Raw genomic sequence first — 26,199 nt, forward strand, 5'->3', positions numbered from 1 at the left:
ACAGTAAGAAGAGTTAACTGTGATAGAAGGCAGGTCATAAAAGTAGAAAGTTAAAGGTAAACCTTGGTAAGGAGAAAATAGTAAACTGTAATACATATGTAATACATAATCTAATATACATAATATTTTATGAGTATATTTAACCCATTTCATTCTAGTTACCTAAGTGTAAATCTATGCATTTGAAACACAGCACATGGCTTATTATAATTTGCCTTGGTATCTATTTGTTAGGCAAATTTTAAGGAATGTGCCAGAATGCTGAAAACACCATACTCTCAGGGAACACAGGTAGAAACATCCCAAGTTTGAGACTGGTCCAAAACCAAAGATGACACACTGAATTTTCTGTACAGGAAACTGTCATATACCTGGTAAATAAAAGCAGTGTGCAAACATATTAATTTCGTTGCGGCTTTTCTGCACATTCATTATGTTTTCTAAGCAAACAATAGCATAATGAATGCTTACTGTGATATCTGTCTGCCCTGTTCCAAACAATTTTCACATTATTTACTTCATCCTCATCACAGTACAAAGCTGCACTGCTGTGATGTCCACTTTATAAAAAAATAAGTACACATCATTTCATGGACACATTTTTTTAATTGAACAACTTTATTTTAATAAACAAAAATAAATGTACAGATTTCAAAAGCATTTTTGCATAAAAGTATATGAATACATTTCTGTCAGGACTTGAATTTTTTTAAAGGTTTAATACTATGCCTTAAAATATTACTAGTTACAATGAGCATAAAGTACATGTAAAACAAAATGTAACTTGGAAAAAGTCAAAGTTTTCTTGGACTGTAAAGATTAAGTAAAATAATTTTTCATTTTTTTTGGCCTTTCTTTTTCTTGAACGTCATAAAGTCTGTAAGTTGTTTCTGGGGTGTTCAGAGTTTTCTGGGGTTAGTATCCAATTATCAGTCAATGCATTTTATGTCTGTTCTTTTGTGACTGTTTTACCTCACTCAGGATGATATTTTCTAGATGCATCAATTTTCTTAAGAATTTCATAAAGTCATTTCTGATAGCTGAGTAGTACTCCATTGTGTAAATATACCAAAATTTTTGTATCCTTTCATCTACTGAAGAGTATCTGGGTTCCTTCCAACATCTGGCTATTATATATAGGGCTACTATGAACATTGTAGAGCATGTGTCATTGTTATATGTTGGAGCATCTCTGGGGTATATGCCCAGAAGTGGAATAACTAGGTCTTCAGGTAGTATTATGTCCAATTTTTTGAGGAATCGCCAGACTAATTTCCAGAATGGTTGTACCAGTTTACAACCCCACCAACAGTGGAGAAATGTTCCTCTCTCTCTCCATCCTCGCCAGCATCTGCTGTCATCTGAATTTTTGATCTTAGCCAGTCTGACTGGTGTGACGTGGAATCTCACTGTTGTTTTGATTTGCAGTTGCCTGGTGGCTAACCATGTCAAGCACTTGCTTAAATGCTTCTCAGCCATTACTTATTCCTCAACTGAGAATTTTTGTTTAGCTCTGTACCCCATATTAATAGGGTTGTTTGATTCTCTGGTGTCTAACTTCTTGAGTTCTTTGTATACCATGGATATTAGGAAACTACCAGATGTGGGGATGATAAAGATCTTTTTCCCAATCTGTTGGCTGCTGGTTTGTTTTCTTGACAGTGTCCTTAGCCTTCCAGACACTTTGCAATCTCATGAAGTGCCATTTGTTGATCTTTGACCTTAGAGCACAAGCAATTGGTGTTCTATTCAGGAAAATTTCCCCTGTGCCTATGTGTTCTAAGGTTTTCCCTACTTTTACTTCTAATAATTTCAGAGTACCTGGTTTAATGTGGAGATCTTTGATCCACTTGCACTTGAGCTTTGTACTGAAAGACCCCCGGAGGGTATCTTCCGTCTGAAGAGACCCCTCCCAAGGAGCAGCGAGACCACTCACTTCGGATGCAAGTAGCAAGAGGTTTATTTACACAGGTACCTGTGGGCACACAGTCTCTCAGAGGACTTGCGTGCCAGACAAAGGGGCAGTCCCCTTTTTATAGGGCTTGGGGGGCAGAAGCAAGGTACAGAAGCAGAAGCATAGCAACAGGGTTTTAATTGGTTAGTTTAAATGAAACCAGGGTGAACTGGGGACAAGTCTCAAGTTTTCGGAAAGAGCGGCCTTGGCCCCTCTTCTGGGACAGGGGTATTGTTTTTTGTCCTTGTCTCAGCATGTATGGCAAAATATTCTGTCTTTACCCCAGTCCAGGTGGTCAACCGCAGACATCTTGTTTGGCAGGGACTGTGGCAGAAATATGGCTCCAAGGACACAACTCTTGGTACCAGTCAGGGGCTGCAGCTTATCTGAAAGCTGGGCTTGTCTGAGTGTCTCCCTTTCTTTGTCTATTACTAGCTGGCCGCCCACCGGTATCTTGCTTGGCCACCTGGGACCCTGACCTAGCCTGCCCCGTGTGTGCACAGCCTTACAGACATGGCATTTACTGTTGCTAAGCGGGGGTCTTTCAGTACAAGGAGATAAGAAAGGGTCTATTTTCATTCTTCTGCATGCTGAGTGCCAGTTGGACCAACACCATTTGTTGAAGAGGCTGTCCATTTTCCATTGAATGTTTACAGCTTCTTTTTGAAAAATCAAGTGACAATATATGTGAGGGCTCATTTCTGGATCTTCTATTCTATTTCATTGATCTACGTTCCTATGTCTGTACCAATACCATGCAGTTTTAAGCACAATTGCCTTGTAATATAGCTTGAGGTCAGGGATAGTGATTCCCGCAGATGTTTTCTGGATTTTGCTATTCTAGGTCTTTTGTTATTACAGATGAAATTGCACATTACTTTTTCCAACTCTATCAAGAATTGGGTTGGAGTTTTCATGGGTTTTGCATTGAATCTGTAAATTGCTTTTGGTAAAATGGCCATTTTTACAATGTTGATCCTTCCAATCCATGAGAATTGGAGATCTTTCCATTTTCTGAGATCTTCCTCTATTTCTTCCTTTGGAGATTTGAAGGTCTTGTAGCAATGGTTTTCTCTTGCTTAGTTAGAGTTACACCAAGGTATTTCATACTGTTTTTGACTATTGTAAAGGGTATCTTTTCCCTAATTTCTTTCTCTGCAAGTTTATCCTTTGAGTAAAGAAAGGCTATTGATTTGTTTGAGCTAATTTTATATTCAACCACTTTGCTAAACTTGTTTATCAGCTGTTTAAGTTCTCTGGTGGAATTTTTGGGGTCACTTACATACACTATCATGTCATCTGCAAACAGTGATGTTTTTACCTCTTCCTTTCCAATTTATATCCCTTTGATTTCCTTTTGCTGTCTAATTGATTAGGCCAGGACTTCCAATATTATGTTTAATAGGTAGGGGGAGAGTGGCAGCCTTATCTAGCCCCTGATTTTAGTGGGATTGCTTCAAGTTTCTTATCGTTAAGTTTAATGTTGGCTATTGGTTTGATGTATACTGCTTTTATTATGTTTAGGAATGGGCCTTGGATTCCTGCTCTTTCCAAGTCTTTTAACACGAAGCAGTGTTGAATTTTGTCAAATGCTTTCTCAGCATCTAGTGAGATAACTATCTGTATTTTTTCTTTGAGTTTATTTATATGGAGGTTCATGTAGATGAATGTCTGTATATTAAACCATCCCTGCATCCCAGGGATGAAGCCTACTTGATCATGGTGAATGATCATTTTGATGTTTGAATTCAGGTTGCAAGTATTTGGTTGAGTATTTTTGCTTCAATGTTCATCAGTGGGATTGGTCTGAAGTTCTTTTTCCTTGTAGGGTCTTTGTGTGGTTTAGGAATGAGGGTTATTGTGGCCTCAAAAAGTGAGTTAGGTAGTGTCCCATCTGACTTTATTTTAGATAGTATTGGTATTAGGTTGTCAATAAATGTCTGATAGAATTCTGCACAGAACACATTTGGACCAGTGAATTTTTTGTTTGGGATTTGGAGTTTCTCCTGAAAAATTTTCCATGTAATGAGAAAAGTGTGCCCTTCCTTATGTTTTTTGATTATTTTGGATGAAAATATATTTTATTCGATATTAGAATGGCTACTCCAGCTTGTTTATTGGGGCCCTTTGCTTGGAAGTTTTTTTTTTTTCCCCAACCTTTTACTCTAAGATAGTGTCTTTCTTTGTCTCTTAGATGAGTTTCCTGTATTCAGCAAAATGCTGGATTCTGTTTATGTATCCAGTCTGATAGCCTATGTCTTTTTATTGGGGAATTGAATCCATTTATGTTAACAGATATTAAGAAATAGTGGATGCTGTTTCCTGCTAATTTTGCTTTTAGAGGTAGAATTGTGCCTGTGTGTCTTTCTTCTTTTGGTTCTCTTGCTTAGGTATTTTTTGTTTTTACTAGGATGTAGTTTCCCTCCTTGTATTGTGTTTTCCACCTATAATTCATTGTAGTGCTGGGTTTGTGGTCAGATATTGTTTAAATTTAGTTTTGTCCTGGAATATCTTGGTCTCTCTATCTATGCTGATTGATAGTTTTGCTGGGTACAGCTCCTTGGGCTGACACTGTGTTCTCTTATGGACTGCATGATGTCTGTCCAGGACCTTCTAGCTTTCATAGACTCTGTTGAGAAATCGGGTGTGATTCTGATTGGTCTGCCTTTATATGTTACATGACATTTTTTCCCTTACTGTTTTCAGTATTCTTTCTTTGCTTTGGGCACTTGGCATTTTGACTATTATGTGTCAGGAGGAATTTCTTTTCTGGTCCACTTTATGTGGAGTTCTGTAGGCTTGTTTTATGCTCATGGTCAACTCATTCTTAAGGGTAGGGAAGTTTTCTTCTACGATTTTGTTGAAGATATTTACTGTGCCTCTTAGTTGATATTCTTCGCCCTCTTCTATTCCTATTATGCTTAGGTTTGGTCTTCTCATTGTGTCCTGGATCTCCTAGATATTTTGGGTTAGGAGCTTCTTTGCTTTTGCATCTTCTCTGACTGTTTTGTTTATGTTTTCCATGTTGTTTTGGCCCCTGAGATTCTCTCTTCAATCTCTTGTAGTCTGTTGGAGATGCTTGCATCTGTGACTACTGATTTCTTTGTTAGGTTTTCTACCTCCAGGGTTGTCTCTTTTAGTGCTTTCTTTATTGTTTCCATTTCCATTTTAAATTCCTTTATCTCTTTGTTTCTGTTGTCCTCTAGTTCTTTGAGTTCTTTGAGTGTTTTTCTTATTTCCTCTTTAAAAGCTTCTATTTTTGTATGCTTTTACTCCCGTTCTTGTTTAAGGATCTCTATCATCAACTTGAGGTATAATTTCGGGTCTGAGTCTTCTTTTTCTGGAGTCTCTGGTATTCTGCTGTTTTCTGTGATGGGAGAGCTGGATTCTGGTGTTACCAGATTGTCTTGCTTTCTCTGGGATATGTTCTTTTGCTTCATCTTGTCATCTTTTTGTCTGTGATTTTACATGGTCTTTTTGCGGAAAGGAAGTCCCTATTGCAGAGTTCCTTTTCCCCTGAACCAATGGGGGAAAGGGCAGCGCTGTTCATGGTGGCAGATGGCCTGAGCATTTTTCCACAAAGTTTAATTGAAAAATACACCCTTAAATATTTTCTCATTCTATTAATGGTACTTTTGATGCAAACTCCACATTACAAAATGGTATTCTGTTGTATATCATTACATTGTCCCAGACAACATTTGTCTCAGCTAGAATCAAGATCTGAAAAGCGAAAGAGACAGTTCTAGGAGCTAAAGGTATTTCTTACATTTGTAAATGTTTCAGTTTTTTTAAAGAAGAAAAATAGCCTGATAAGGCAAAGAATGTATCTGACTGAATAGTAATGAACATATAGCTTTATTGAAATATAGCCATTATTGTTCTTTTATATCATATACCTGCTGTCTTCCACTCTTCAGTGACAAAGCTCATTAGCTGGGTGACATCTGATGGTTTGCAAACTCTAAGACATTTATTACCCAGCCTTTCCCATAGAAAGTTTGCCTTGTCATAATACAGGGAAACTTATTGCATTAGACATTCTCAGCATACCCAACCTGATAATGTTTCACTGTAAACCCAGGAAAAGAAAGACACAGCATTTAATTGAGTATTTTCTAAATTATTGGATATTCCTCCAAAAATTTATCATCTACAACAAAATATTTTAGCAAACAAATTCAGCAAATGTCTTTGCAACAAGAAATGAAATATACTCTTTGCCTTCTCACAGACTATTAAACAAGAAGTTAAGGTAATGATTGAAGTTGTGTCTGATAATAACATGATTTTGTCTGACACAGAATATGATGGTGAGATTCTAATATTAAAACTTTAACACATTGGCGATCATTCTTGATGTGAATTGCAAGCCTTCATATGTCTAATAAACTTGTTCATTTATTTTTAATAAATTGTATAATCAGATATGTTTCCCCATTCTTCCCAGTGATTAAGCAGTTAATTTTACTCCTTTCCTTCCCTCTTGCTTGCTTCCTTTTTATTTAATTTATTTCTGTCTGATACAAGGTCCCATTGGTATAATCGCAGCAGCCTAACTTACTCTGTAGAAAAGGCTGGCCTGAAAAAGAGGTTTATCCATGTTGCCTCTGCTCAGATCGCTGCTTTCAAGGCATGCACTACCAGTGACAACTGTTTTGATAGTTTCTGTAATATCACTGAAGAATTGAAGCTGTTTTATATTAAGTCAATATGTGATATGCAAGTTAGAAATAGTTATGACATGCACAGAAGTTATGAAGCTCAAAAAAAGGAAGACCAGAATGTGGATGCTTCAGTCCTTCTTAGAAGGGATAACAAAACAGGTGAGGAAATACGAGGTCAGATAGAGTAGTAGGGATTGAAGAAAAGATCTACAGAGACTGCTTCACCTGGAGAACCACCCCATATGCAGCCACCAAACCAAAGCACTGCTGCTGATGCCAAGAAGTGTTTACTGGCAGGGACCAGACATGGATGTCTCCTCAGAGGCTCTCTCAGAGTCATACAGATATAGATGAGAATGCTTGCAGCTAAACATCAGACTAAACACAAAGACCTTTAATGAAAAAGCTAGAGAAAGGACTGAAATAGCTTAAAGATTTGCACCCTCATAGGAAGACAACATCATTATCAGCCAAGGAAGTGAGGTGGAGAGGGTGATTGGGACAGGGAGCACCTTCATGGAAACAAGTTGGGAAGAGAGGTTGGGGAGTTGGGGGGAGGGTATAACATCTGAAAAGTAAATACAGATAATATCCAATAAAAATTTTAAAAGAAATAGTTATAATAAATAATGTATTTTAGTAACTGTTTCAAACTATACAAAACCATATACAAACTTACAGGGTGAATTTTAATAAAAATTAAAATTAATGGAGCAGAAGCAAGTGAAGCAATTTTGACACAAAACTCTTTCAGGCTAATTAGACTCAGAAGGAAGTAAACACTGGCTACAGCTACTCTGAAGAAAGCATTGGCAATGCAAAAACATAAAACATTGACCCTTCCCCCATAAGTAACAGAGATCCTTCTTGAGGTCATAAATAAAATGGGAATCTGTATTTTTCCAAATGAAGCATAAAGCTTACAAAAATTTGCCTTGAAACATAGATTATTAATATTTTTATGAAAATACTCTGAGAATTAGACTTTTGTATAATAACTTAATTTTAAGCAGGAGAGTAAAACAGTAATCCAAACAAATGGTATAAATGTTGCTCTGAGCAAGACAGCCAGATATATGCACATGCTTGCATTCCTAGTTTCATGCTCTAGTAATGTCAATTTAAATTTTTAAGTGAGAGGATAAACCAGTCATGCAGAAGAACAGCCCTTAACATTCCTGTGCTGAGGTGTAGGTATAGGACCTGATTCCCATAAACAGTGTAAAGGAAGGGAGTGTATGAGGAATGTGTATTGAAGACTAGTGGAGGTTAAGTAAACTGAGCTCATAGTTTGGATTCTAGACTTTGATTATAATCAAAATGTCAATATTTAACATTAGTGTTTAACAAACAAACCGGTGAGAAAATATTAAATCTCTGTCCATTCCAGTGTTTACTTCCCAGTGTTAAGTCTGTCTCTATCTGGAAAGTAAAGTTTCCTTATTGCTTTGTGTTTTATGGAAACGATATTTCATAACAATAGGGCATGTTTACTGCAAGGAATGCTACCTAACCTGATTTCTGCCTTAACCGGTAGCTATAGATATTGGGATCTATAGCATTTGTTTTTATTTGCAAACCCAAACAACCGATGGTTATACCTTCAAAATAGAAAGTCTTTTCTCTGGATGGTAGAGTGAAGCTTGCCTGTATCTCTATCTACCTTTCTCACAATGGTACATAATGGCAGGTTTGCCATCAAAGAACAGTATCAAGAAATGTTTCAGGAAAGAGTGAAGAAGCTACTGGTCTCCATGGACTTCCATAGGATGCCTGTTATCACATTTGTCCTTTATATTTTTCTTTTCTTTTTGGTCATAGAAATATCTTCTGAAGAAATGAAAAAATATAAACTTTTTCTTTTTGAAAAGAGATACAAAAAGCATGGCTCTGTGGATCCGATGTTCAATATGGGGAAGACACAGGATCTTTTAGGGAAACTTGACAGCAAAAGCTGGATCAAGATTAATGGATCACATGTGGCCAGTGACATCTTAGAAGTCAAGTATAAGGATTGAATCTTTTGTCTCCACATTCCCAAGATCTTTGATTCCTAATTCATCCCTGCTTAAATTTTGTCTTTTTTCCCCTTCTATTGCTTTTCATTATTTGTCACATTAGCAATACCACCATCTAACAACATCTTTTCCACAATTACCTTTCTTATACAAACACAGAAATCTATAACTACTCTCTCCAGCTTACGCTTATGTTTTAACTGCTAAGCAGACCGAGCGGAACTTGTTATAAATATATTTTGACTGGTATTCTTGTCCGGATACGCCTCATTTTTCCCTTTGCTGTTGGAATAAACTTTTATCTGTTTCCAATGTTGATTCCTGTGGGAAATTCCCTGAAACTCTCCTCTAGAAAAATGCTGAAAAAATAATAGCCCTACACTATTATTTTTAATAACAATCTGTAATGGAAGTTAACACCCATTCTCTATGTTTCTGCTGAATCTAGAAGTAATAAAATTGTGCCTGAATTAATTCTAATTTTCTTTCCATATGGTCTTGTCCTCAACATTTGACCTTTGACCCCTGAAAAACTATGTTAGGAATTAAATTCTTGCTCCTCTCCCAGTCTTGATTTTGCTCTTGATTTATCTCTAACTCTTTCCTGCTTGGTCATTTCCTTTGTTTGTAAGTCTGTCTCAAAGTAAGGAAACTTCTGTGATCATTCTAGATTAAGACATCTTACTGTTAAGATCTGAAAGCTATAAACTTTCTAGACAAGTATTTAAAGTTTCACTGAAATAAATGTATGTCTCTTTGATTATGTTTATTGTCTGTGACTGTATCCATACTACTGTGAGACAGCAACTTGTTGTAAAGGTGAGTGATATCTAAGAAAATTTAAAGTAATTGTCAGATGGCATTCTACAAACACCACACACACACACACACACACACACACACACACACACACACACCACTTATGCTCTTTTGACCATTATAGATTAACTACACTAAAAATTTGCACTTTAACTTTAATAATAAGGCATTTCTGTAACTTCAGAACTTATTAAATTGTTTTGCATAGGTTTCTTCTAGCAGATAAAATGTAAAATAGTGTTATCTTTATAACAAAAACAAACAGAAGTCATTCTAAAGTTTGTGAGCAACTTCAGCCAAAAGTTAAAGACACATTTAAAGATGGTTGTTCCCTGTGGACTGAGTGGGATTATCATTAGATTAGTCACTCTGGAATCCTTGGCTGAAAGCCAGTGCCCTTTGCCTATGAAGCCCTACTTTATATGTAGGACCATGATTCTCCGTATTTGTCCTCTGTGGGCAGGATGAATGGCACTCACAGTCACTTTCCAGGTGTGTGTGTCCAAACACCAGGTGTCTGTAGGCAGGATGTTTGGAAACATCTAAGTGACATGCTGGATTTTCACTCTTCACCTTGATCTTCCCTCCCTTCAGTTGTCCCTATTCCTTTCTTCCTGCTCCTTCTCATGGCACGCCTATATCTCCAGTGACTCAGAAGAAAAACTGCTGTGGTCATTGATTCTCTCTTCCATCTGGACACAGCCCTCTTCACCAAACAGGAATTCTTATATATTCTGTCTGCAATGGTTACTCTTACCTATCTCCTTCACTTGTGTAGTAAGTGACCATCTTGAATCATTCCTTGTTTCATTAGTCTACTCCTGTTCTTTCTGCACTCCCTTCAACCTCATGCCTCCTGGATTAAACCCAGATTCTTTGAGATCTATACCATGACATGAATAAACTATTTATTTTCTGTGATTGACAATGAATCCATGCCAAAACCTCGTCCTTTATTCTCTTGTCCTTTTACCATTGATATTTCTCTTTCTATTTTTTTAACACAAATCTTACATTTCATTTGGAGTTTTACTTTGCTATTGTTTTCTAAAACACAAGTAATCTTCTCTTTTTGTCACCACAGATGCTTTCCTCTCTCTATCTCTAGCCTTGAACTTCAGATATCAACATCATCATAAGCGCTTCCACTTGAAGAATTCAGTATTCAAAATGTAAAAAGAAACACCAAGAATTTTTAAGTCCCCATGTGTTCACATCTGCCTTTCTACAAATGGTTTCTGTTGGTAGCACCACTTATAGTTAATACATTTAAAATATCTTAATTATCCATTTTAAATATGCTCTTACACTAAATACTTGTAACCTCTCCTTCCAAATGCCTGTGGTTTCACGTTCCTTGCGGTTCTCCAGTTCTTACACGGGTAAAAAACTTCCGGCTAGACTAGTGCAGGAAGTTCTCTCATGCACTGCCTGTCTTCTTCCCTCCTGCTTCTACAATTACAACTTCATAGGACAGACACCTTGATCTTTCCAAAGCTTGAGGAATACCATATTGTTCCCTTATTATGCATACCTTGGTGGATCTCCTTATACTTAAAATGCACTCATAAACACTTCTGATCTACAACACAAAGCCCTTTTCCAGGATGAGGCCATTTCATAGGCTGTTTCATGTACCTAAAAATGGCTTCTCCTGGTCCCTTAAATACCTTAATCTGTTTTTTTTTCTTCAATTTAGCATTAGTTTAAAAGCCATTTTTCAAACCACTATCCACTCTGAGATGACAAGATAACTTCATTCCTTATAGTAATAACAACTATCTAAATATTCTTATGCATTGCCTGTTTTTATACAGTAGTCCTAATAACATATTTGTATAACAGACAAAGAGAGAATCTGACAACTTTATACCCATCGTCTCAGTTCCGTAAACCATAATCAATACAGGATTTATCACTAATTCTTTATAAGTCACCCAATTTAGGGCTTACATATATCCCAAGATCTTTTAAAACATCATTCAAAATCTTGTTTTATAACAAGATTTTATATATATACATATATATATATATATATATATATATATATATATATATATACATATATATATATGATTAGAGTAATTCAAGTGTTTTTTATTCAGATGGTGAATGAATTAAAACCGTATATAATAATGCAATAACAAAAAGCTATATGAAGCATTGTATTCTTCATTTACTTGATTATCTAAACTATGATTTCAACAATTTTTAAATAAAATCAAAAGTATTAAAATGGTCATGTTGCTAAATCTTATGCATATTTTAACAGATAAAACTTCCATTGACTTTCTCTATTAGAAGTGGTAATGCTGAACTTAGGATGGGTGGGGACAGGAACCGCTGGCATCAGGTGGTGGTAATTGGAAAGTGGGAGAAAGTACTGGGAGAAACAATTAGAACTGGATGGGAAGGCAATTCCAACATCAAGTAGAAACCTACTGCTATGGAATCTCTGAGGGATCTGTTATGGTAACCCTAGCTAAGGCGCCTAGTATGGGGGAAGCAGACCTTGAATGTGACATCTCTATAGCAAAGCAAGACTTTTAGTAAAGGGACTGAGACATCAACCCAGCCACACAACCTTCAATTTGTCCTTTCAGCAATATGTTCTAGGATAAAGGTAACAGAAAATTTGTTGAAGTGGCTAACGAAGAACTGACTGGCAGAGCTTGAGTTCCATGTTAACAGAGGGATCCCACCCGTCACATTTCTTGGAGGGCCAGAAACCAAAAGCCAGATAATCCAGACATATAATAGAATTAAATGCATCTGACTGGCAAAAAGACAGAGTTCCTAACGATATTATGCTATACTCAAAGACAGGAGTCTGGCATAATCACCATCAGTGATGCTCCATCAAACAGATTCAAAGACATAGAGGCAAACATGAGGAAGATCTTACTGAATCCTGAGGAAGAAGGGCAGCAAGAATTATAGGAGCCAGAGGGATCAAGGACACTACAGGGAAATGGACAGAATGAACAAGCCTGAACTCAGAGCTTATGGGAAATAAATTGAAAATCGGGGAGTGAAAATTCAGAAAATCTAAAGGGGTCTAGCCTAGGCATTACTATACATTATAGTTGTATAGCTTGATATTTTTGTGAGACTCCTAAAAGGGAATAGAGGTGTCTCTGACTATGTTTCCTGCTTTTGAAGCTTTATTCTTCTACTGGAGTGCTCCATACGAGTGGTGGTGCCTAATCTAATCGTGTTGCAACTTCATATGACATGCCTGGTTAATATTCCTTGGAGACCTGCCCTTTTCTGGCAGGAAATAAAGGAGGAGTGGATAAGGGGAAGAGAGAGGGGAACTGGTGGTGGTGGTTGGCTGGGATGAGAGAAAGGAGGGGAGACTGCAGTCAGGATGGAATATGTAATGAGAGAACAAATTATTAATAGTATTATTCTTAATAATAATGAAATAAGGGGTTAGTAAGTAAAGACATATCTACAGATATATTGTAGCCAACTAAAAGGATGTAGCCAGGTTCCTGCCTACTGAGTAACAATGAAATATCAAAGATTTCTGAATAGCTTTCTGAATAGCTATTTCTAACTGAATCCAACTCTTTTCTTCATATAGGAATAGATGTGTTATATGCTTATCCGATGGAAATTACCATGGCTTTTGGACAGCATCTGCTCTAAGCTTTCTGGAAAATCTGAGGTCTTATTAGAAGAGGTAAAAAATAGTTACCCATGGGCTCTTCTGTGGGAGATTATGATCTCCTAAAGCCATTGCAACCTTGCCCTAGCTAAACACAACTTCAGGAAATTCCAGTCAGATTGGAAGGATGAGAACAAATACACAATACTAGAGTAACTAGAAGCCTTTAAGAGTCTATAAAACACCTTACTCATGGGTTGAGAATAGTAAACATATGTCACATGTACATTAGGATGTTTCAACTACAGCTTTTAGAAATCACATAGCACAGCTTTTCATATACACACACCCACAAATGAGCTAAAATTTAAGAGATAAAACAATGGTCATTGCACACAATTGAATAAATTGATGGATTTATAAAATCATGAAGATGATTTGAAGTAACTACAATCCATTAAGTAGGACATGGCTAAAGATACCATCACAGTTGTTTCTTAAATATTTCCACTGCAAACTCAGTTGGGAAAATGCATTTTTATTACTATTTATTGATGTATTTTCTATAACTTTTTATTTGCTTTTATACTGGATATTTTATTCATTTACATTTCAAATCTTATCCCCTTTCCTGGTTTCCTCTCTGCAACCCCCCATCCCATTCTCCCTATCCCTGCTTCCATGAGGGTGATCTCCCACCCACCAACCCACCCATTCCTTCCTTACCACCCAGGCATTTTACTGGATTCCCCTACACTGTGGTATCAAGCCTTCACAGGACCAACAGCCTCTCATCTTATTGATTCCAGATAAGGCTATCCTCTGCTACATATGCAGCTGGAGCCATGGGTCCCTTCACCTAATAGTAAGAACAACAATATCAAACAATTATCAGACCTGAGAGAGCTCCCAGGAACAAAACCACAAACCAAAAACTACACATGGAAAAACATTTTCTACCACTGCCACCATAGTTATGATCTCTTTCTCACCTGGCCATATTGTTGCTGAGTTCTTAGGTACTTCGGTTTTGATTATACTAACTCTTATGCCTATGTGATTCAGCCCCCCTCCCACATGTTTCTGAGCATCCTTCTGTGTTCCCTTTTCTTGCTCAGACCTGTCACAGTGGGAGGTTAATAACTGCTACTTAACTACAATGATGTTCCCTTATTTTCCTTTACTTCCATTCATTCCTCTCTTCGGGTTATACTGTGAGTCAATCATCAAGGCTTTCTGAGACTATTTCCCAACATCTATTTCTTGCTGCTTCTAAAAAGCAACTCTAATCTCTAGTTACAGTGGACCAGACATTCGCTGTTGGCTCCATGGGTACCAATATTCATGGGCACACAGATAAACACATATATACACAGTTAAAAAATAAATGCAGGAATCACCATCACTGACCTCAAGCTATATTACAAGGCAATTGTTTTAAAAACTGCATGGTACTGGTACAGAGATAAGCACGTGGATCAATGAAATAGAATAGAAGATCCAGAAATGAACCCTCAAACATATGGTCACTTGAGTTTTGATAAAGGAGCTGTAAATATTGAATGGAAAAAGGACAGCCTCTTCAACAAATGGTGTTGGTCCAACTGGCACTCAGCATGCAGAAGAATGAAAATAGATCCTTTCTTATCTCCTTGTACAGAGCTCAAGTGCAAATGGATCAAAGAACTCCACATTAATCCAGATATACTGAAACTATTAGAAGTGAAAGTAGGGAAAACCTTAGAACACATAGGCACAGGGGAAATTGTTCTGAACAGAACACCAATGGCTTTTGCTCTAAGGTCAAAGATCAACCAATGGGACTTAATGAGAATGCAAAGTTTCTGTAGGACTAAGGACACTGTCAAGAAAACAAACCAGCAGCCAACAGATTGGGAAAAAGCTCTTTACCAACCCCACATCTGATAGAGGACTAATATCCATGGTATATAAAGAACTCAAGAAGTTAGACACCAGATAATCAAACAACGCTATTAAAAAATGGGGTACAGAGCTAAACAAAAAGTTCTCAATTGAGGAATATGGAATGGCTGAGAAGCATCTAAGGAAGTTCTCAACATCCTTAGCCATCAGGGAAATGCAAATCCAAACAACCCTGAGATTCCACCTCACACCAGTCAGATTGGCCAAGATCCAAAACTCAGATGACAACAGATGCTGGCGAGGTTGCGGAGAAATAGGAACCCTTCTCCACTGTTGGTGGGTTTGTAAACTGGTACAATCACCCTGGAAATCAGTCTGGCATTTCCTCAGAAAATTGGACATAGTACTACCGGAAGATCCAGTTATTCCACTTCTGGGCATATACCCCAGAGACACTCCAATATACAACAAAGATACATGCACCACAATGTTCATAGCAGCTCTATTTATAATATCCAGAAGCTGGAAAGAACCCAGATTTCCTTAAGTAGATGAATGGATATAAAAATTGTGGTACATTTACACAATGGAGTACTACTCAACTATCAGAAACAATGACTTTATGAAATTCCTAAGATAATGGATGCATCTAGAAAATATCATGCTGACTGAGGTAACCCAGTCACAAAAGAAAAGACATAAAATACAGTGACTGATAATTGGATATTAACCCCAGAAAGCTCTGAACACCCCAGAAACAACTCACAGACTCTATGAAGCTCAAGAAAAACAAAGGTTAAAAAATAAAGCCTCAGTTCTTCTTAGGAAAAAAGTAAATGTATAGCACCCTCTCAGAGTGTGGTACACCTGGATCTCAAATCATTAATAATCCAAGAACTAACATAATAGCCTTGTGGCAATTTTTGGTATTCACAGATCATTATGATTAATCTATACCCAACAAGAAAAATGTTTCCATGTTACATTCTGTCCTCCATGTACTTCATGCTTATGGTTACTAGTGGGATTTCAATGCATGCTATCAAACCTCTAAGAGAATTAAGTACTGACAAAAATATTCATATAGTGTTATGCCAAAATGCCTTTAAAAATCTGTATATGTATCCCTCTTTTTTTAAGCGGTAAGGAAAAAAGAAAAAGAAATATAATGTATGTTGTGCTATGTTTAATATGTATGGCAAAATTATTTATGGTCTCAAAATTAGTACAGAAGATTTATAAATATAAAACCAAAACACTGTTGGAATTCAAATACTTTCATTATCATCTAAAGAGATAGTTCTACAACATTTATAGACATTTTTAATTGTGTTCAATAATTCACAATCTAATTCATTTTATCACATCAATAAGGAAATCATTGATGATGCCGAAACTGTAAGAACTGAAGACTAGAATATAAATCCCCAAGTATCACACTATATTTACAAATTTAAATTTGCATAAAATTTACATCATTTTCCATTTAACAGCCCTGAAAGTGGAATGAGTACTGTTCTTTACTTGTATTCTAGGATTATGGCAAGTCTTTCATAGACAATCACAAATATGTTGATTTAGAATTAATTCTGTTTTTAAACTGATAAAATCATGTTCCTGGGATAACATACATCACACAGCAGTACTGTAATGGTGGAAACTACATCTGAAACAATCTTGTTCCTGACTGGCTGCTGTAAATTTCAGTGTTTTAGATGGTTGATATTTAGGATTGAGAAAACCACAGTGCTTTCTCCCCAGTAGTAAGAATTAAAAGAGTGTATTTATTCAATCACTCAGAAATGTACTCAATGTAAGATGGGTTGAGATAAATTATCATAAAAAGTGTTAATGGGAGGAAAGTAGATTATTGTTCATGAAGCAAAAAGTTACTTTGTGGCCCTAGAATAAACTCAGTAATGTATTAATTGTTAGTTATACATCCTTTTATTTAAAGAAACTCATGTGAACACACATGCACATGCATGCACACACACAAACACACACACAATGCACATAGGACAATGTTTAGATTTGCTCTTTCATGTGATTAGTGTTATTGTCTTTGTATAGGAAGTTTTAATCATTTAATCCTGAGAACATATGGCAAGAAATGGTATGCTTAGTCTATGTGCAGAATATTGCATAAATTCAAAGATCACTTTACCCAAAATATAAACATAAAAACACCTGGACATTTTAACATTTGCTTTTTGTCTTATAAACAGTAATATTCTAATATAACATACATCTTCCTTTCATTTAGAAGAAGGAACAGTCCCCAGCTTTATTTTTCTTTTATCTCAAAAGAATGTCGAATAGTCCAGTGCATCAATTCCTAGAGGACCCTTTTACTAATTGTTGCTGAACCTAATTTATAGACACATAGGTTTGAATGAGCATCACAAGAGAGTAAGTAGAGACAGTGTCTCTCTCTTGTGTGGCTGTGTTTGGTTTACCAGATGCCAACAAGGTCTCCAATGAGACCTCTTTCAGCTATGACAATCTCTACCTGAAGGCATGGTGGAGTCACACAAATGGCCAAAGTTCAGCACTGCATGCATAAATTAATTCTAAATTACACAAACATTTATTCAATAAAAATTATAGACACTCTTCCCTGTTCTAATGTTATCTAAACATTATCTGTATTTTAAGTGCATGTGTTGAATTTCTTTATTCAATCAGTAAATTCTTATAGAGAACTTGTTCTGGTTATTGTATAAGGAAAAAAAGGGCAGCATATCCACTATAAATGAGCCAACATTTTATGAGAATTTTTATAGAAATGTTAACACTTTCTACATAAGAACAGAGAATATTCCAGAATGTGTGTAACACCTCCCACAAACTCTCTTCAATTCAAATAAAAGTATTTTGCATTAGGTTGTATTTATTATTATTAACCACTTTTATATATACAAGATAATTTTGGCTAGAAGGTGAAATATAACATTTAACAGGGGATAGCAATTGCAATCAATTGATAATACTGAGTAATTAACTCTTAAGAAATAGCTTATGCTTGCCTTCATTGCTATGTTTAGATGGCTTTAAACCATCCCTGGAAACCTAGCCAACAACCCAAGGCAAATGAAGTCATCGATCTTGGAAAGGAACCTACAATTGCCACTTAACTAAACCAGAATAATCCCTAACTACACTCTAAACATTTGTCCTTAGACCCACAGATAATTGTAATCCTCACTGTCATCAAAGAAACTTCTCTTTGCTAGATATGGAAGCCATTACAGAAGATCACAACAGCTCAAAAGGCAGACCTGTGGAGTCCATTCCCAATGGATGCTTGCATCTACAACCCCAATCCCTAAAGCTCAGGTATCAATGAGGAAGATAGGCCCAAAGGGAGATCTAGCTCAAGGGAAGGCCCCAAGGCCTGGCACTATTACTGAGACTACTACGGATCACTCACAAAAAGGACCTATCATGACTGCCCTCTGAAAGACCCAACATGCAGCTGAAGGAGTCAGATACAGATACTTGCACCCAAAGAAAGAGCAGAAGCTGCTGACCCCTGTAGCTGAATTATGGAAAAGCTGGAGGAAGCTGAGGAGTAGGACCAGCAGCCACAATTTACCTGGACCTCAGAGATTTCTCAGACACTGGATCTCCAACCAGGCAGCTTACACGAGCTGATAGGAGGCCCCCAACAGCAGAGGACTACTGGGTTCCGTGCGGTTCAGTCAGAGAAGATGCATCTAACCCTTAAGAGACTGGAGGCCCCAGGGAGTTTAGAGGTCTGTCTGTCTGTGGTGAGTGGTGGGGATATCCTAGTGGAGAAAGAGGGGCAGGGAGGAGGTACAGGAAGTGGAAAAGTTGGAGGGTGGACCAGGAGGAGAATAAAATCTGAAGTGCTGGAGTGTAAAATTTAAGAAAAAAGTTAAAAAAAAAGAAGAAGAAGCAAAAAGATTAGATGAGCCAGAGGATAAGGGAGCGTTCTGGAGGAACTTGAGAAGCTAAATAATGTCTTATCAAACTGAGTGGCTAAACATGAACATAACATGGGTAATAGACATGGAAAAGGAGATACAGTGAAGGCCTCAAAGCCTAAGCGCTGTACAATTACTGGCAACTAAGAAATGCTTGATATTCAGAAAACCAGTTTCCCAAAGGAAAGAACACACTGATTGGTTATTCTATATGAAATGGTCAGCCCTAAAACAGACATAAAAGTAAAATTATATTCAGGCTGCATTTGTATATACATACACACACACACACACACACACACACACACACATATATATATATACACATACATGTATGTAACAACAATTAATTTGAAACAGTTACTACAATTGAAAGAAACAACAAGGTGTATTTAGGATATTTTAGGGGTAGTTAAGGAAAGGGGGCAATGATATAATTATATTCTTTAAGTGTAAGAAAATTAATTACACATATACAGAATAAAATATCTGGAGAATTCAAAGAAAAGCAAAATGAGGCAAAACTAACAAACAAAAAGTAACCAAATAAGACAAACACACACACACACAAACACACACACACACTCAAACACACATGCAAACACACAAACACACACAGACACACACACACACACAAACTACAACCACTTTACATAAAACATCCACTAAAAAGCAATAAAAGAGAGAAATGTCCCACACTTTTCCTTTAACATTTCTGCAGTACAGCTATTATGAGGGCTCATTTTAGAAAGTAAACATGCTAGAGACAGATTTCTTCTTAAGGTCATATAGTATCAATATGTACCTAGAAGAAGTAAACTCACACCCCTATGTCAACATTTCTTTTTGGAGTTTATTATACATCTCTATCTCTATCTTTATCTCTCTCTCATGTATATGTATATGTATATGTATATGTATATGTATATGTATATGTATATGTATATGTATATGTATGTGTATGTGTATGTGAATGTGTATGTGTATGTGTATGTGTATGTGTATGTGTATGTGTATGTGTATGTGTATGTGTATGTGTATTTGTATATGTATATGTGTGTGTCTTAGATATACCTACATGGGTTATATGTATATATAACTATCTATCTATCTATGCTTATATCTACAAGTTAGAATTAACTTCTCTGAATGCTCAGAATGGCTGTCAGCTCCATTTTACATATACATCAAATAAACATAAAACATTCTGATTTTCAGTAAAATTAATCAAGACATTTTCTAAATTAAATTGTTAGCTAACTATAAATTGTTTAACTTGTTTCAAAACAATTTTCTTTCAAGAACTGCTTTTGCTGGCATGAGCCACTTGTTGGTCTGATGCCTACTGAGACATATTACACAGTAAATGTTAGGCTGCTAGGTTGGCTCAGGTTTTTTTTTTTTTTTTTTTTTTTTTGTTTGTTTGTTTTGTTTTGTTTTGTTTTGTTTTTTAAGCAATTCAAGTTTTAACCTGGAAACTATTTTGCCTGTGCCAAAGCTCTTGGACTATTTTTGTGAAGAATAAAGTATTCCAGTCATTGTTCCTAATGGATTGTCTGCTGCAAACTAACAACTACTTAAGCTGTGAGATATCATCAGGGGAAAACATTTCAGAAACTCAGAGAATGAAGATTTACAGGACCCAAAGTTTGGCAATTGTCAAAGTCTTAATCCATCTTTTTAAACACTTTAAATCTGTATTTGAAGCTACAAGAAAAAAAGAAGTACCTAATATTTCCCATTTCTAACTATAGAAAAAAGGCAGTCTTCTTGTCTAAAATGTTTACCCGTAAAACCGAATTCTTCTTTCTGATAGGATAGAAGAATTTATTTTTGATGTGTGTTCTTGTTTTAAAAATACAGCCAGGTGTATTCTAATAACATAACAGTAATGTGAACACTGATGCCAAGCCAGTAGTCAAGCCAGACTACTTCATATACGTCCAATTAGGTATACTTTCTGGGACCCTTTAATTTAGGATTTATACTTTTTAAAAATAAAGGCTGTCTGTGTAACCTGAAAGAGATTGACATATTTTCTTAGTTTCAGCAAAAGCTTTCTGAAACAGCTCAAGGGAAAGTCAGGGAAAGTTCAAATGGGCCTCAAAAATAACGATGACAACCAATCTAGGTGTGTGTCTGTCTGTTTGTAGTTAGTAAATGTTCATTTAGAATGGATATATGGGTCTTTTCTACACAACAGTAATATTCTGCTTCCAGGAAGAACTGATGAATGTTTCAGCCAATCCCATCTTCTCAAGTGTTAGAATTCATGTCCTGTACAGGGTTTGCTGACATATACGTAGTATAGTCACACCCAGGAAGCAGAGGCAGGAGAGTCATAAGCATAAGGCCAGCATGGTTTTGGAACAGAGGGATGCTGTTTCCAGCCAAGTACAAGGCACTTCTCCTAACTCAGCATCCCAGTGATATCTTGAACTACCAGTCCTTCTTTAAAGTTTTTATACACATCAGTTTCTAGTCATTCAGATTAATTTGTGAAACTGATGAAAACAATCGCATTCATAAATGTAGGGTCTATATATAGCTCAACAGGTTGGAAATCTAAGCTCCATCATGGAACGTTCATAAACATATCAAATGGATCAATGCTTTATTATTTACTCTGTTAGCTTTTATGTGAGAAAAAAATGTTGCCTAGGCACTAATACATATAAAAGCTGAATGGATTGTTGGGAAAAATATCAACCTAGATTGTTGTATAATTTTAGTCACATTGAACAAAATTTTTATTAGCAATATGTACAATAATACTCAGGCTTCTGTCACAGTAATTCTTGTCACTCTGAAACTAAAATAAACAGTCCATTCCCCCTAGAAAATGGTACTTTTCTAATGAAACATGCAATTAGAACATTTAGGCAGAAGACTGCTGATTATATTCATTAAAAAACTTTCACTTGGAGCTTTTTTTTTTTCTTTACATGAAAGTTTAAAGATAAAAGCCCAAAATACTTAGGGCCATGAAGTTTTCTTGAATGTTCCTGAAGAAAACTTACCAAATGTTTTAATGAAGCTCATGGTGTCAATTGATCTGTCTTGAGTATTGAGTTTTGTGCAATACTAGCTTGCATCATATGCCAAATAAGGAATAAAGTAATGATGGTCTTCCTTGGTTGAGGAGAAATTATAACTTAGGACACAAAACTAAACAAACAACTGTATTACAGGTCTACAACAAACCAAGCGCTCTCCTAGGCATGAAAACATAATGATGTCTAGACAGATAGAACTCCACCCTCCCTGAGCACTAGACCTTGTTGGATGAAAGGTCGTATGCCTCATCTTTTGCAGCTCTGTTTTTATCATGTTCAGGTCTAAAACTCTCATATATGTACCTATTCTGAGCACGGTTATAGGACTATGTCATCTTGCTTAGTCTTGGATGACGTAACATTATTCAATGAAAGAAAATGCAAAGGATATGCAAAAATTAAAAATAATATTCAAACTTTTCAAAATCATTGCTCACAATCCCCCCCAATATTTTAGCAATCTTTATTTCTATCTTCTGAAAAGCTGTAAATGGTCATAGCATCATTCTCTTCAATATGGTGGTCATATGATACAAATATGTTGTTTAATTCTTCCCTTTTGTGTTTACAGCTTATACACATATATTCATAAATCCACAAAATGTGTATCTTACAGAATACATTTTAGTTGATGTTTACTTCTTATCAGGTAACTATTATCAATCGCATTCTCTATTCAGCATCTGACTGACTCATCATTTAATAAACAGATTTGTTGTTGAGGTGTTCAGGTGAGGTTATGTAAGCCACATAGAACCTAGTCAGTATAATAGAGAAACTTAACCCTGAAATCACTTTCATCAGTTAGTTTATCTTGAGATGGTGAAGAGACCATCCCCCCCAAAACAAGACCTTGTATAAATTGCCATATTATCTTAAATCTATTTCAAGCCAACATGACATGTTTAATTCTCAGTTTTAAATACTTATACTTTGATGTCATTGACTTATGCTGCATTCTCTCTGTATTGTCTGTCTGTCTGTCTGTCTGTCTCTCTCTCTCTCTCACTGTGTGTGTGTGTGTGTGTCTCCCCTACCCCATTTGGTTTTGCACTGGGCTAAAAAGTAAAAATCAGTAAAAGGAAGCAATTAATCACTGGAGTGCTCACACACATCCTCCTCATTACTGCCTTTGCTCACACCCCAAATTGAGGTCATAATAAATTATGACCCTTTGCAACTGCTTTCCAGTTTCTCAAGGGAAACTTGAAATGCTGTTAAAGTTCCAGTTTTTCTGTTCTTATCTCTTCATCACAACATTTTTTTTGCATTTAAAATATCCTGCTGAGAGTGTTTGTTTTATTGCTAGACCAGAAGGCACAGTAACAGACATAACACAATAAAAACGGAGTATGGAGTTTGATAACAAATGTTCCGGGGTGAGTAAAAGGGCTTTATTGCACCTGTACTTGGCACAGAAGTGATGGAATCCATAAACTGCTATAAAGAAATCTCGACAAACAATTCTGAAGAAAAGATTTGGGAGCAGAAGAGCAGTTTGTTTACAGTAAACAATAAACCCAAAATACCTTTTACACAATTTCATAGTGTTTAAGGAAACATAGAGATCCTATATTAGCAACACAACTAAACTTCACAGCAGAATTGAGGCAGGGCAGCTGAAGTATGTTTTCTGTAGTATTTTTAAATATTTTGTCATCATTAATACATAAAGTCAGTTGTAATGGACATCTTTATCTATTAAAATGTGCTGAAACCATTGTCTCTTAACACACGATGAACCATCCCTATTTCACAAATAGCATATTTATCATATTATTAGCATGTAAAAGTGGTTGAGAAGACTTTACAGTATTTATTTTACCTTTTTTTTAGTTTCTTAAAGAAATTCAGTCAACTAAATCAAGTAGATATTTGTGTACAAAACAGAAGTAGCAAGAATCACTTTAAAGATGTATTGCTATATTATCAGGCAGACACTTTAAAATAATTATATAATTTCCTATCTTGTAATTGTATCCATTTAAATGTACACTAAGCAGACTATGACAAGCGCAAACAGGCACAATAAAGAAGAGCAGAGAGCGGCTGGAAAGCCCAGTTTATTTTGTCTGCCAAAACAGATGTATTAAAAAAAATACAAAGCCTGTCTCAAATCGTTTCATTTTTCTGCATAAAAGTTTAATATTTGAGTATCAATGAAATAGTTATGGTAGTGAAATATATGAATATAGATATTATCCATTATTTCAGTCTCTCTCTCTCTCTCTCTCTCTCTCTCTCTCTCTCTCTCTCAGCAGGCTGGAAGTACTAACTCAAACTCTAGTGCCAATAGTAAAGATGTGAGGCACACAGTTTTCCTGACTCCTCTTTGAATACCTAAGTGACCTAGTGTTCTCAAAGACACAGTCTTTAAAAAGCTCCTCAAGGGAATGTTTGCACTTGGAAACTTTCCAGGTTTTACCAATTCCCCACTCTCAGGGGAAATAAAGCATTGTTTCCAGATTATATCGAGAGTTGTACTTTTTTTCCCCAACAAGTGTCTAGAAAACCAAATGTTGTAACTTTCCCAAACTCTAATGCATTTTCAAAAAGTGACATTCTAACACAGTGTTTAAACAAAAAGTAGATCTTGTTATTCCTTTCCCCTGAAAGTTCAGGACAATATCAAGAGAATATGTTAGTGTTAGTTAGTGTACTCAGACTGCCATAAGGGAAAAGACAGTTAAAATCAGTCATGGTTTCCCATGAGTCTTGTTGGATCTCCTGCCATCTTCAATGCAGGACCTATATAGTCTGAGGAGCTGAGTCTTCTTTCTGGATCCCGAATCCCTGGGGCTTTGAGCTTTCCAAGCAGTTTTCATCAGAACCCAAGTGTAAGAAAACATAACTTTCACACTTAGGGAACTAAGTCCAACACACACACACACACACACACACACTTGCACACTTTTTTTTTACCTGTTTTTATGTCGTGTCTTCAGCAAGTTTCTTCCAAAGGGAGCCATGGTCTGTCCCGGCAAGGCAAGAAAATAACGCAGTCCTTATCTCAGAGTAATCTGGGCCCTGGGAGGGGTGTCTGGGTCTCTCTGGTGAGAGGAGGAAGGCTGGAGGCTTCCTCTTCAACTCCTCAGATGGTCCTTGCTTTCAGGCTCATTAGCAGCTGGCTGAGAGAGTCGCTGGAAGTTGTGCAATTGCTGCCTAACTTTGAACTGCGCGGATTGTTGTGGCTGCTGCGCCTAGGGAGACCAGCCCAGCTTCAGCCTGGAAGAAGGTGTTTGTTTGGAAGCTCAAAAGAGAGGAGACAGGGGAGAGAGGGAGAGAGGAAGAGGGAGAGTCAGAGAGGGAGGAAGGGAGGATAGCAGGGAGGAAGGGAAAGAGAGAGGAAGGGTGGGAAGGAGGGAGGGGAGAGGCGCTATTGTGTGTTGTAGCTGTTTAGCCAACTGGCTAAACTCTAAGACCTGCCAACCCTACAGGCATGGTTAATAGCCATAGAATGGGAATTTCACTCGACTTGGAAACCCCCCTTTCCTGCTCTCCACACCCAACCACACAAGGTGTACACACATAAAAGACTGAAAACCATCCCCCTCCCCCCCCAGGCCTCCTGCCAGCCAGCTCCAAGTCGGTGCAAAGTAATCTGATCTTGGCAAACAGGAATGAGCAGGAGGAATGCTTTCCCTACCTACTCCATACACACAGAATTAAAAGCCTCTGTTGCCCTGAACTCAAGTGAGAGAAGGCCAGCTGAGAAGTGCAGCTACTAAGAAAGCGGGTTCCTTAGCTCTCCATTAAAAAATGATAAAGGGAACAAACAAATCAAAACAAAAACTTGGCAAGGACCAGGGACTGTGGGGCTAACACATCACTGCTTTGGGGTAGCTGACAACTAGGGTGCTGACATTCATCAGCCTAGCTAGACCACATGCTGTTCCTCTGAGACCTGGGGGGCCATGAGAAAAGTGAGCTGCTTGCCACCACCCACCATGGACCTGTAACTATTGAACAGTAGAATGGGGCTATGGAACTAAAATAGGTATACTGTTAAAGTGTGTGTGTGTGTGTGTGTGTGTGTGTGTGTGTGTCTGTCTGTCTGTCTGTCTGTCTGTCTGTCTGTCTGTGTGTAGTATGTAAAATCAAACCTATAACTTGGACATATGAGGAGAAACAGAAGTGGGGGGAGAGAGAAAGAGGGAGGGAGGGAGGGAGAGTGGGTGGGAAGCAAGAGAAAGGGAGCAGATACAGGAGTGTACAGGATAAGTATACAGGGGAAAGTT

At 36.9% G+C, this 26,199-nt stretch overlaps 1 protein-coding gene across 1 annotated transcript in view; it reads right to left on the reverse strand.

Moving 5' to 3' along the window:
* Window positions 1–24,930, reverse strand: part of RASSF9 (Ras association domain family member 9) — a gene marked incomplete at both ends in the record, with an annotated part of 36,742 nt that extends 11,812 nt beyond the window's left edge. Inside the window, one exon of the mRNA XM_080935273.1 lies at window positions 24,884–24,930. Within this exon, the coding sequence (XP_080791399.1) occupies window positions 24,884–24,930 (47 nt within the window). The remainder of the gene's footprint in view (window positions 1–24,883) is intronic.
* Window positions 24,931–26,199: the final 1,269 nt, after the last annotated feature.

Source organism: Micromys minutus (genome assembly GCF_963924665.1).
Source record: "Micromys minutus genome assembly, chromosome: 22".
NCBI classification, from domain to species: Eukaryota; Metazoa; Chordata; class Mammalia; order Rodentia; family Muridae; genus Micromys; species Micromys minutus.